The following is a 12,645-nucleotide window of genomic DNA, read 5'->3' on the forward strand; positions in this document are numbered from 1 at the left end:
CCACTTCAAATAACAGCTGAATTAAGAGACTCAAAGACCTCCATGGTCCTTTCTCAACCAACCATTTGTAACCTTATCCAGATAGGTCAAGCTTCCTCGAATAGGACGGTTCTGACTCAGTCTCTGCAGGGCGTTATTTGCAAACTCCTCATCGTTGTAAATGCTGTGCTGCCGTGTAGGCATGTTGGGAGGATCGGGAGGAAAGGGGCCGGTGCCTGAAGGGTGGAAGTTGGTGTTAACAAAGTTAACGACGGCAGCTGTCGTAAGGTCAGAAATGCGAATCAGAAGCTGAGAAGAAAAGGGACAGAATTGCATACCGACGGCCATCAAAGTAATACTGTCTGCATTCAGAGCAGCGGCATATCTCCCGTAAGTGAGACCCGCCAGTCTGGATGTGAGGTCAGATCGGTATGCTCTTGCATTGGGATCAATCCCAATCCCAATGACTTCAGCATCACGACGAATTCCGCGCGCATCGCTATCCGCCGGACGGAAAGAGTTCAGTGCGACATCTGTGATCCTGATTCGTTCGGCTGATATCCCTCGTATTACGGCGCCGGCGTTTCTCGCACGTTCCAGAATCTGGTTGAGTTGAGGCTGCCCTTGGGAGACAGTGTGCAAAAGTTCGTGGAACATTACAGAACCCTGGCTCTCAGCAGCTCTATCGAGCACTTCCGCATTGTTGAGGTCCCTCTCGACTCCGGGAGTGAATAGCGTTTCAGGAAGGTCGAACCACGCGTCGAACAGGATGATCAGACGTCCTCTAACTGTAGCGGCCACGTCTTCTGGGTCTGTTCCTGGAGGAGGGTGGCGGCGAATGGAATCCTATCAGGTGTTACCTCAACTATGCTACTCGATTTGGACTATGTCTCTGTTAAACTTACGCGCAAGACTACGAATTCCCTGTTGACTATGTCCTCTTGTCTTTCCCCTCCAGGAAGAGCATCATCAGCATTTCCGAGTATGTTGACTACTCTTCTGACTTGTTCTGTCATCTCGTAAGCTCCGCACTCCAAATGCCTTCTGCCGACATTGCGACACTGTGATTCACTTACGCATCACGATATCGTAAAGCTCAAACTCAGGGTCTCCCATTATGCGAGCATACAACGCATCACCACGCCGAATGGATAGCAGACTTCGTCCAATGAGGCGCGCTTGTTGGATCGCTCTATCGACAGTCGCTTGGTCCGTTGCGCTCATCGGTTGAGAGGGCGAATCAGGGAATCCTCTGATGTCCGTGTATCGGGAGATAGTAGCTCGAGCCGTGATGTGGACACGGTCCTGAGGTGAAGAAGTTCTCGGGGTTTCATGTTGTCGAGCCTTGATTCTCAATAATGCCTTTGCGGCTGTGTCTGTAAGAAGACCATGAGCGAAGAGGAAAGTATTGAGAAGGATGAAAAGTGATAGTAGGAACCTCATTTTGAGCAAGAGGACACTCCGTAGAATAGTATTGAGCTGCTTGTAGATTTTCAATGCGAGAGCAAATAGTTCCTGTAAGACACAGTATGAAGTAAAATGGATAGTCAAAATCGTGGATCTGCCAACTCCGTAGATTGGTTTCCGGGACTTAAATATTCGTGTGCTTCGATTAACCGCTTACAATGCTCACGCTGCATGCCTGTCAGTCTGAAGAAATTATGACTATAATTTTAGACTTGGTATGCACAGCCTCAGATTGAGTTGTATGCAGAGTTGTTTTGGGCAGCTGGCCCTTACCCGTCGGATGCTGGCGTAAGATATGGCGCCAGTCGCCCCTAAGACGAACAAAATCATACGCACGAGGTGAACACAAAATTCTCTTTCGGGATAAACATAACAGACTAACTGTTTCATATGCTGTAATAAGCGCACACTGGCCCCAGAATTACCTTCAGCCGCGCTGACGCAATGAATGAGACAGACTTAGCTGTATCAGAATGAAATGACTATAGATGTTATTCCGCGATGGTAGATATAAATGAGATAGATAGGTGCATTACTTCAACTCCCACAGCCCTCCTTCAATCTTCTCTTCACTGAGCTCGCAAGTTTCACCGTCATAAGACCTCTGAACGATTTGTTCTCTACCACAACTTGTCGAACCTGATCGGGAAAATGCCGCTCAATCGCCCCCTTTCTTATTTTATTTCCCTCCTTGCCTATACCCGTGTCGCGCAAAGCCAGACCATCCAAGCGCAGTGTGGAAATGCGGACCGATCGTCCATCATTTCCGACGCACTCTTCAACTCTGCTGAAGTGTCGTCAAAAGTCCTCCCAGCATTGCGCGATACTATATGCCCCTTCGACCACGAATCATACTGCGCTCTGTACCCTCAATGCACCTTCTCCACGTTTATCACCGAGAATGGTCAAGAGGTACAGATCACCATCAACAAGACGGAGGACATCTCTCCAGGAAACAATGGGCAGTTGAAACCGTGTAATGATGTGATGGTGGGTTCCCTTCTCCAAGTCGTAGCTGCTAGCAAGTCCTGAGAACGCTATGTCTACGATCGGAGATCTTGATATCAGAAATACGCTGACGGCGACCAGAACCAAATCTTTTCTCAATGCATTACAGGTTCCCAACCAAAAACAAGTGGAACCGCCCGGCACGAAAACATCATCTACTCCATATCATTCAGTGCGCTGCCCGCCCTCGAGGGCCAGGACAATCAGTTCCAGAGTATCTTTATCTCCCCAGAAGGGTCAGAAGATATTGTAGCCGCACTTCCGCCAGAGTTCCAGTCTCTCGCGTCCGATATCGAGGAAACCAAACCCACTGCGACTGAGGCGCCCCAACCACCGCCGCCTGCGCCCACACCTCAATGCGAGACCGACTGTCTCGAACTACGAAACAAGGTCACGGCAAAGGCGGACTCAAACGGCAACATCTGCACCGGTTCTGGAGACTTTACCACCACTGGCCACGCTTCTGATAAAAACAGTGATTGGTTCCGGATTGACAATCAGAACAACTGCTATCTTACGGTTGCAAAATCGGCAGAAGTTCTGGGTCACAGTGGAGAGTATTGTTTCAGTGTCAACGACCTGAACAATTTCATCTCGAGGGAGGCTGCACAGTGCAGTCAGGATCCGTTTTTCAAGCAGATTAGCAATGATCCACTGCCTGGTCAGAATAGGTTCTCTGGGGTAGGGATGGCATGTTTGGCCGATGGGAATAATGCGGACAAGTGTGGTGAGGGCATTTTGTAGGTGGGGCAGGGACTTTCTTCACTTTGATGAACGATAGGGTAGAGTGCTGTCTTTTTATCTCAGTTTGTGTTACCTTTTATCTCTTGGGCAGCTCAGAACCAGCTACGACCCATAAGATCAGTGACAATGGTCAGTCGCGCGCACTATATATATACATACACTATTTGCAAGTGGGATCCAGTATCCTAAACCTCGAATAAGTCGCCTAGGTGAATGTTAATCCAAGGTTGATTAGGTATCTGGAAATACAATAATCGCGATTGATGTTGCTATGTGTGTCGACTTCGGGACACAGCTTGGAGCGAATTTGACGCTCAAAGAACATAGAACGTACTGGACATAGTGGCTTGAGGCGCACGTGCCAACGCGAAAGCGCGCTAAGGTTAGCCGCGGGGGGAGCTTCACTGAGCTCGGAAATTACTCCTCTCAAGCATCAACATCTTCGTGAGCCCTCGAGTTTTCGCCGGATGGTGTCATAACGATGGCAGATAATCCGAAGAAGCGAAAGCAAACTTCTGATGGCCCCTCAACAGCGAAGAGGCCTCGGTTCCCTCAGAGGCCGGAGCACCACATCAAATCCACCTCCACAACCAGCGCGTATCCCAATGGCGAGCTCAACGTTTCCCGCTTTATGCGCGCACATGAGAACGAGATCAAGGCTTTGGAGAGGGCTATGGTCAATGCTAAGAAGGGATCGATGCGACGTGCCTTCCAAGACGTGCCCCGAGAATTGAGAAGGAGGACCGGCAGTCATAATCCCCAGCGTGTACCGAAGAGGCTCAGGGCTCGAGCATTCCAGGAGGCCAAGGATGACAACACGCCCATAAGTAAAAACAAGAGCGGCAGCGGTACTGGAAAAGGAAAGCAAAAATGGCTGAGGAAGGCGGGCAGAGAAAAGAGCCAGCAGAGGGGACGGAAAAAGAAGGGCAAAGACCCAAATGCAATCACAGTCACTGTACAGGAGAAGCCTATGCCGGAGCTGGCCCCAAAGTCCGAGTCTAACAGGAAGGTTCCAGGACTGGAAATGGCAAAACCCAAACGGAAGAAGCAGCCAAAACTCGCCGTCCCAGGTATACCGCCTTCTCGATTCCGTAGGCGACAGGTGAATAAGACGTGGTTACCCACACATATATGGCACACCAAACGAGCCACCATGACAGCGCCGAAGGAGCCATTGTGGCGGTTTGCAATTCCGATTACACCCATTCTGAAGTCATACCGGTTGACCCATCGAGCCGTCTCGTTAAGAGGAGCCGTCGCTTGGGATATGAGCTACATTTCCACTATTGGTCTAGAAGGGGTAGAAGCTAGCCTTATTGGTCTCCTGAAATCAATGCACTTTGCTGAAGAGGATGGAGTCCGACCTTGGCAAGAAACCGGACTAGGGAAGAAGTGGAGAAATGGCACGAGAGCATGGGAAGGTTGGATACATGAAAGACAAGGGTCTCCGCCTAAGAAGATGTCACGAGTCACTGTCATCTGGAATACCCAGGAGCAGCCGGAGCCGAAGAAGAGGAACATATTTGTTCGCGTCCATCCAAGCGCTTTCCTGCAACTCTGGGACCATGTTACGAAAGCAGCCAAAGTGCAGAAGCCAGCTGTTACAGTAGAGGATTTAAGGTTCGAGATTGGGTCTATCGAAATCATGGGACCTGCCGCAGCCGAGACTGCCTGTTCCATTCTCCACCCCGCTCCTACAGGAGCTCGTTCCTCTGGGCCAGCCGAGTGTGTCTGGCAGAGTTTGGCTTCTGTTACTGACGTCGGTGTACTGCCTCGGAACCCCGTCATAGCGTTTTCTTGTACTGATCCTCGCCTGCGGGATCCTCCCCGGACGGCCACAGCCGCCTCAAGCTCGCAGTCAGACCTGCTGACAGAGACGCTCGCATACTGGCCGATAGACCATGTACAAGCTCCGTCGGAGTTATTCACTCGCAATGCCAGACTCGCGGCCGGGCGTTGTTTGCCCTCTCAACAGTCCGTCAATCGCCGGAAAAGCGCAGCGGCGCCCGGCCAGTATCCGGAGGCGCGATCCTCGGACCCTCGCATTCCTATGCTGACTTATATCTCCAGCGAAACTAAAACCTGGACTATTCTACTGCCCTGGAAATGTGTGGCTCCTGTATGGAGGGGTATTATGCGGTACCCGGTTTCGACAGGCGGAACCCCGAGATTTGGCGGCTTGAACGAGATACATCAGGTTAACTTCGAGCGCTCGAAGCCTTGCTTTCCATTTGATTTCCCAGGAACAGATGCGGGGTGGGCTTGGGAGTTGCAGGAGCGCGTCAAGCGGAGGCAAGACTGGACAAAGAGGCCGAAGGGCAAGAGAATTGAATGGAAGACTTTGGATTTGGGAAGCGGGAGCAAGGGCGAACTGGGAGACCCTTGGGCTTGCGCGTGGGAACTATTATTGCCCAAGAAATCAGAAGAAGGACCCGAGCCTACAAAGAAATTGGAAACAACAGCCTCCTCATTCCGACAAGCGCTCAGCCTGGACGTCCTTAAGCTGCTCTCGGGTCGTCACTCGTCGGAAGAACACCTTTCGCTGCCTTATCTCTTTCCCGTCAAGATCAGTATGGTGCAAGGAGGTTCGCCCATATCTTGCGCACGCATCTACCGTCTCCCAACGAATGACCCTGAACTTCGTGAGCAATGGCTTGCACTGCTGCCTGAAGGAAAACGTTCTGCGCGAGAGAAACGCATCCTCGAGCGACGCCAACTGCTCAACAGGCAGCTTGCGAATAATCCCAAGCATCAGCAGATGAGGGATCTTGCTTCAAGACTGTTGCAACCCGAAAAGCAAAACCACAAGCACTGCAAGCCTGGCGATAACAATTATCCTTGCGCCCCTGGTGACGAGGATCTCATGGGTTTCGTCACAACCGGTAACTACAATCTATCAGAAGGCACTCCCACAGCAATCGCAAACATTGCGCTACATAAAGCCCTGGAAATAAATGGAACTGGTGCAAGTCGTGAAGGGAAGCAATTATGTATTGTTCGGGAGGCTGGTCAGACACTGGGTCGACTGGCGACGTGGGAAGCTGTCTAATTCTCACATAATTGATTCACATATATAAGCCATTATCAGACATTCAATTGCGCCGTATTGTGTATCTTCCTATTCTTTGAACTCTCGTATTGTGCCTTGTATTGTCTCCTGTTCCTATAGACAACAATAGTCGAGGCCAAACCTGTGGCGCCTGTGGCGGCTGAGGTGCGGGAGCTAGCCGAATTGGGGCTTCATATAATCCCGAATTTCCCTAACCACCCCGAACCTCCGTTTCATGCTCATAACCACTTCCTCACGCATATGCTAGGATCGCTCGGAGGACGAAGAACGGCTGCCCTGCACTATGTCTGAGGACAGGGCCGCCGACCAGCAGGTGAAGGACGGTGGAGATGCCGAGGCTGCCTCATCAGATGTGCTGGCGACATTGGTACGACTGCACCACCGGTCTGACTATCTTGCGAGCCATTGCTGAAACTCATACCATTATAGACGGCAGATATCCTCGGAGAGTGTCTTGAAAATGTCATCTTCAACGCGGTTGTTGCGTGTCATCGCTCCGAGAAACAGCTTCGGATGCAGTCGGCTGCTACCCAGGCCGAATCGCTCGCCCTCTCCAACCTCGATCCGCAGCCGCTCAAAGGCTCGAACGCTCCTCCCGCTGTGCCCTTCGCCGAAACGCCCGCCGCGAAGTATGATAACGGTCGGGTCTACCTGAAAGGCAACCCTCTGCAGACGACACCGGAGATCGTGTGCGCTCACTGCAAGCTGCCCAGGCTCATGCACCCCATCATGGGTAAAGGCAGCCAGACCCCCGACCTCACCAAGGAGTACTGCAAGCTGTACCCTTTCGTCGAGGAGAAGGGACACGATGCCTACGGAAATCCATTCCCGGATATGGCCAAGAGCAAGAAAGAGCGAGAGCTGATCAAGAAGAGCGAGAAGGATGGCGTTACAACACCAGGATCTCAGGACACAGAGATTCCTGGTGAAGAGACACAGAATAAAGAGTACAAACTCGATACGGGAGGGAAGCCGGCGTCCTACATACCATGGCACACGTGCCCGAACTGCAAACGGAGCTTGCTCATCACGCGATTCGCTCAGCACTTAGAGAAGTGCCTCGGGATAAGTGGTAGACAGAGCTCCAGACAAGCGATGGCAAAGTTGTCTGGCCAAAACGGGAGCGGCTCTGGAATGGGGAACACCCCGCTTGGTAGTCGCATGGGAACTCCCGCACCGGGCTCCCAAGGCGATCAAGGCGGGAGCTTCAGGGCCAAGGGAAAAGGCGGCAGCCCGGTCAAGAAGCTCGGAGACGAAGAAGATGACGTTGACAACGAGACCCCCGAGAAAAAAAAGAAAAAGAAGAGTTCGTATATCAAAAAAGCGGACCGAGAAAAGATGGCGAAGGAAGGGGGTGTGCTTAAGGTAAAGCTCAAGACTAACAGTCTGAGCAAGGAGTCCTCGAAGGAACATGAAGGAAGGAAAATGAGTGAGTCCCAAAGCGAGAAGCGTGAGCGAGAGGACGACGGCGATGGCGCACCCAAGGCCAAAAAGCTCAAACTGTCGTTAGGCAGGAGCGAAAGCACAACTTCGCTCAGCGCAGAGACACGAGAGTCCTCGAAATGAGTTGGACTGGGCTTCTCTGCTTGTGGGATTTTTTTTGGTTCAGCAGGTTTCGACCTGTGCTTTGTCGACAACCAATCATTTGCATAAGATACTCAGCATCAACTGGCGTTTGGATCCTGGGGAACCCAAAGGGATGTTTTCGGTAATGGGGGTTGACCAACATTGAACGGACATGGACATCGAGGCGTTTTGGTTTAAGGCAGGTCCCTCGTCGAGAAGGCGACACACGACACTTGTATTCTCCTGGTTTTGTGTCCGATATTTTCCTGCTGCCGCATTATAGGGCATATTCTTGTACCAACACACTGGTTATTCTGAAGCTTGAGCGGTTTTCCTGGAAGCTCGGCTCGAATGCATATATACAGTTTGATTTCGTTGATCTATCCTGAAGCAGTGGCAAAGCACCATCTCGCTTGAGCGGGAATTTTTCCCCTGGTCCCACATACCCACATCTCCCCCTACACTTGCCCTATCCCCTCTATTATATGGCCTCCTTAACTTACTGTGTACTGCAGTCCTTCCCTCCAGAAATATAACCGGTCCGCCTCGAGAACTCACCATCAAACATCGCACTGGCTCGGTGGTGTAGTTGGTCATCACGTCAGTCTAACAAGCACCCTTATACCCTTTGAAAAGAGGGCAGAACAGGCCTTGTTATATCACTGAAGGTCCCGAGTTCAAACCTCGGCTGAGTCATGATGGCATCACAGCAAATGTGATGTCGAATATCTTTGGGCGTGGTGGCGGAGTGGTTATCGCGCAAGACTAGAAATCTTGTTCCTTCGGGAGCGTCAGTTCGAATCTGGCCCACGTCGCAGCTTTTTGGCGGTTTGGAGATGCTGGGGAGTGGCGAGGTGCGGGACGAAGCCGTCTTTTTGCCTGGGAATGCGTGCTTGTGGTGGTATTTGGTGGCGGTGGTGGTAGTGCTCCTTTTTGCGCCTGTATGTATCATTTGTGGACTCTAATGGCGATCAAATGTCAAAACTAAGGTTGCTTCGCTTTCGAACCAAGAGGATCTCATGCATTGACCCTTGCGGCAAGCAGTGAATAGAACAGCTGGTTGAATGCAGGTTGTACGACATGTAGCCGAGGAGGGCAGATGTTCGCTAGGAAATTGCATATATGAATAATTCAATTAATTAAAATTTTCACCATTCAGGCACTTTGGCGGAGTGGTTAACGCGCGGGCCTGCTAAGCCCGTTCCTTCGGGAGCGTGAGTTCGAATCTCACAGGTGTCGCATAACAACCCGAATTTTTTTTTTGGTTTTTTCCCCTCTTCTATCATCGCCGTTAGACAAAAGTTTAGCAATTAAGACCGCTCCGTGTTCGATTAAGTTGTTCAAAATACTCTTTTTTGTGGTGAACAGTCAATGAGCTAAGGGCAGGCTTAAGAGCTGTCTTTCTATTGCGCATTTCTAGCGGACATACACTTGTACCAAGCTCTAGTTTTATTGTATTGTCTCCTCAACTGCGCAGTTTCAATACCACTCATCCTTATCTATCCGCAACGTCGAAATTGAAGAGGAAGGCAGTAACCAGCGGTGTGCCTTTTCTTCTTCTGGCGGCTCTGAGTCCAATGAAGTCGAGTCTCGGGCGGCTACCTTGTGGGCAGTGGTGCATACAAGAGGGATCAGGCAGAGGAGCTCCTCTGAGCATCTAACGTTCACTCCGTGTGACGAGTATGCTCATGATGCACCGCATGCATATGGAGAAGGGGGGCGTGCACTACTGACGCAGGTGTGTAAGAGGGGTATATAAGCGTTCGAAGTTTTCCTTAAGCTTCGAGTTCAAATCTAGCAGCTTAGAGCTATCTATATTTGAGTGATGACTCTTGTGAGAGCTAGTCAGAGGCAGCCCAGGTTCAAGAGTGATCCATTTATTAACGATTCTTTGACTGTGCTGTTCACGTCCTGCGATGGAGGAACGCAAGGTGCTCCGGCTTCAAAGTTTGTTCCCCCTCCGCAGCACAGTTTCAGACCGCAGGGGACGTTTGAGATCGTTGTGATTGCGGTCGCGTCACACATCTGGGCACGATCGACACAAGGGGGAGGCAGGGGGTTTCCACCCGGTGCATTTGACACCCACTGTACACATCTCCCTGGACGCAGATACGAAAGTCTAGGAGGTGGGATTCAGCTGTAATATGTTTGTGAAGATGCCGCAGGAGGACGACGGAGAGGACTGTAGAATGGATTTACATACCCTAGGGTAGAGGCTGGTGAATCTGTCTTATCGATTACGAACTCTCCCCAACTCCGCATTCCGTCCACTCACCTCGAGTCAACAACAGCTAAGGCAGCTCCGTCTTCATCGTGACATTTCTTCCATCGTTCCACTCGTCTCGATCTCGAGGACGTAAACGATAACTGGCACATACCTTTTCTTGCGCCGTGCGGCCACGAGGTTGTTGCAAAACCTGACACACAAAACGCCTACGCCATAACTAGGGGCAACCAGGTTTCAGGAGTCCGTTTTATGACCAGTTGATTCAACCCACTCCTGCGACTCATCACTATCACCGCACATGTCCGCTGTCAATCGTACAGGTATGCGGGACCGGACAAGCAGGATTCCCGTGTTAGCGCCAGCGGAAGTGTTCCTGTCTGGGTATGGTTGAGATGGATTTGAGGTGGATCCTGCTGCACGCGATGCGGAAGGGGTTTCCGGTGAAGTCTCGTTTACGGTCTCTGTGTTGGCTGGGGATGTATGTATAATCATGGAAACGGTTTGCCCCGTGGGACCTCCGAGTGATTCTAAACCGGCGCTGGATGTCTCTCTCTTCGTTTCTCCCCTCCTGAGGCTATCAACGACATCCCGACGATAATTGATCGTTGTATAGTTCGCAGGGACGAGCATGAGGGACTGACGATGGATGTAAGGGAGTTGTTGTTTGTTTCTTCTTTTACGTCTGGTCCATTCGATATACTCTCTCGCTGAGTTACATTCACTATCACCGTCGTTCCCGTCGTCGTCTACTCTACCCATACGGTAGCCTTTCATGGCTTCTTCGCCCGCTGGTAATCGGGTGGGCGCTGTTATATTCACGTTTACGCTTCTTTCGGGAATTACGGTGTTCTTTCGCCTGTTTACACGCGTTGCTGTTATTCGAAATGCGGGTCTCGAAGATGTCTTAATTGCACTGGCTATGGTACGTTGTCAGCATTATGCATTCTAGAAGAGAGTTATACTGACGGTTTTGTAGGGGTTTTCTATCGGCCTCACCGCGACTATTGGTGCACAAATCCAAAATGGAATGGGCAAGCATATCTTCGAGCTATTAGCCGACGAGATGATCGACTCCCAAAAGGTATGTCCACCGCTCGCATCCGCATCAAAAGCTAATTGCAGTCTGCAGGCGTTCTGGGCAAGCATATGGATTTACTACCTCGCGCTCGCCTTCACAAAGCTCTCCATCTTAGTGCAATACCTCCGCATATTCCCTACCCGACGCTTCCGTATCGTATGCTCCGTTGTGATCGGCCTTGTGGCGCTGTACGGTGTCTGGGGATTGTTTGGAAGTATCTTTCTTTGCGTCCCCGTTCACTCCTTCTGGGATAAGAGCGTCGGCGGAAAATGCATGGATCAATTCGCTGTATGGTTCTCCAATGCAGCGATGAACATTGCGCAAGACTTCGTCATACTGCTGCTCCCTATGCCTGTCCTGCGCCGATTATCGATTCCAACGAGGCAGAAGAAAGCACTCATGATTGTCTTCGCTCTGGGAGGAATGTACGTTGTCACCATAACCTCCAATCCCTAACCTATTCGAGAACTCATCATCTCCAGCGTCTGCATCGTCTCCGTCGTCCGCCTCCACTCCCTCTTCTCCATCTCCAACTCCCGCGACCCAACCTTCGACAACCCCCCGGCAGCCACCCTCTCCTCCGTTGAAACCAACATTGGCATCATCACCGCCTGTCTCCCCTCCATGCGCCCACTCCTCTCCGCAATGATGCCCAACTATTTCCCTCGCAGCACCCCCTCGTATTACGCCAACGGCCGCTCCGAAGTCGACGAAGAACAACCGAAGCGACAGCACCATCCCCACACGCGCAACCTCTCCGCAGCATCCACCCTGCGTCCCGCAACAGGAACCACCCTCCGTCCCACCACCGCCTCAACCGGAAAAGCGTGGCAAAAAGGCCATTCCCGCTCCACCAGCGACACCACGCACTACACCTCCACGACCGAACTCTCCTCCCTCTCCTCCTCCACCAAACCCTCTTCCTACCGCCCGACACTGCCCCCCAACCACCACGAAAAAGCCGCCGTCTTCGGCACCGGCCCTCTCATCCACGGCCCCGCGCGCCAAGTCCACATCCGCTCGGCCTCACGCACGCCGTCCATACAGCTGGCGGGTGGTGCGCCGAGGTTGCCTAGGTTGCCGGAGAATGTGGCTGTGATTGGGGACTTGAGCTTCTATCCTGCGCCGTTGTTTAGTGGTGGGAGTGGGAGCGGGCATCGACGCAGTGCTTCGAGTCCGTTGGCATCGTCGGTGTATAGTAATAGTAGGCCGAGGATGGGATCGAGGACGAGGCCGACGACGCCCCTGGTAGGGGTGGTGCAGAAGCCATTGCCGATTACGCCGTTTCCGGTTGCGACGGACGCGACGTAGCGGGCGGCTTCCTGATGAAGGGAGGCAAGGCAATGTGTGCGCGTCACTGTTCAACAATTTTCTCAGCCCTCCTCCATCGACAGATAGAACACCTTGGGCGCAGTTCGACTATGGATGGGACCTGTATAGGGGCTCTCAGGTGGCACTTAGTGACTTAGCATTGAAGCGACTCTCGTCTGCAAAGAAGAGAGCTGC

The 12,645-nt window shown here is 51.8% G+C and overlaps 4 protein-coding genes and 3 non-coding genes across 7 annotated transcripts; 6 read left to right on the forward strand and 1 right to left on the reverse strand.

Annotated features, from left to right (window-relative positions):
• Positions 1-30: 30 nt before the first annotated feature.
• Positions 31-1,422, reverse strand: EI97DRAFT_441688 (uncharacterized protein; the record flags this gene model as incomplete). Its single annotated transcript, XM_033799711.1, has 4 exons — positions 31-257; positions 318-825; positions 885-988; positions 1,056-1,422. The coding sequence occupies 4 exons, from the start codon at positions 1,420-1,422 to the stop codon at positions 31-33; spliced, it is 1,206 nt and encodes a 401-aa protein (XP_033655211.1).
• Positions 1,423-2,097: 675 nt separating this feature from the next.
• EI97DRAFT_457658 (uncharacterized protein) lies at positions 2,098-3,198 on the forward strand (the record flags this gene model as incomplete). The annotated part of the gene is made up of 2 exons (XM_033800839.1): positions 2,098-2,436; positions 2,536-3,198. 2 exons carry the CDS (start codon positions 2,098-2,100, stop codon positions 3,196-3,198), a joined length of 1,002 nt encoding a protein of 333 aa, XP_033655212.1.
• A 430-nt stretch (positions 3,199-3,628) lies between these two features.
• Positions 3,629-8,193, forward strand: EI97DRAFT_396640 (uncharacterized protein). Its single transcript, XM_033796345.1, has 3 exons — positions 3,629-6,218; positions 6,535-6,635; positions 6,698-8,193. The coding sequence occupies exons 1-3, from the start codon at positions 3,680-3,682 to the stop codon at positions 7,832-7,834; spliced, it is 3,777 nt and encodes a 1,258-aa protein (XP_033655213.1). The 5' UTR covers positions 3,629-3,679; the 3' UTR covers positions 7,835-8,193.
• A 215-nt stretch (positions 8,194-8,408) lies between these two features.
• On the forward strand, positions 8,409-8,530 carry EI97DRAFT_t41. The gene has a single exon. It is a non-coding gene; the product is annotated as a tRNA-Val (tRNA).
• A 38-nt stretch (positions 8,531-8,568) lies between these two features.
• Positions 8,569-8,649, forward strand: EI97DRAFT_t42. Its single transcript has one exon. It is a non-coding gene; the product is annotated as a tRNA-Ser (tRNA).
• A 343-nt stretch (positions 8,650-8,992) lies between these two features.
• On the forward strand, positions 8,993-9,073 carry EI97DRAFT_t43. The gene has a single exon. It is a non-coding gene; the product is annotated as a tRNA-Ser (tRNA).
• A 1,332-nt stretch (positions 9,074-10,405) lies between these two features.
• On the forward strand, positions 10,406-12,640 carry EI97DRAFT_301179 (uncharacterized protein). The gene is made up of 4 exons (XM_033794535.1): positions 10,406-10,983; positions 11,038-11,142; positions 11,191-11,564; positions 11,622-12,640. Exons 1-4 carry the CDS (start codon positions 10,834-10,836, stop codon positions 12,448-12,450), a joined length of 1,458 nt encoding a protein of 485 aa, XP_033655214.1. The 5' UTR covers positions 10,406-10,833; the 3' UTR covers positions 12,451-12,640.
• Positions 12,641-12,645: the final 5 nt, after the last annotated feature.

Source organism: Westerdykella ornata (genome assembly GCF_010094085.1).
Source record: "Westerdykella ornata strain CBS 379.55 unplaced genomic scaffold EI97scaffold_7, whole genome shotgun sequence".
Classification (NCBI taxonomy): Eukaryota; Fungi; Ascomycota; class Dothideomycetes; order Pleosporales; family Sporormiaceae; genus Westerdykella; species Westerdykella ornata.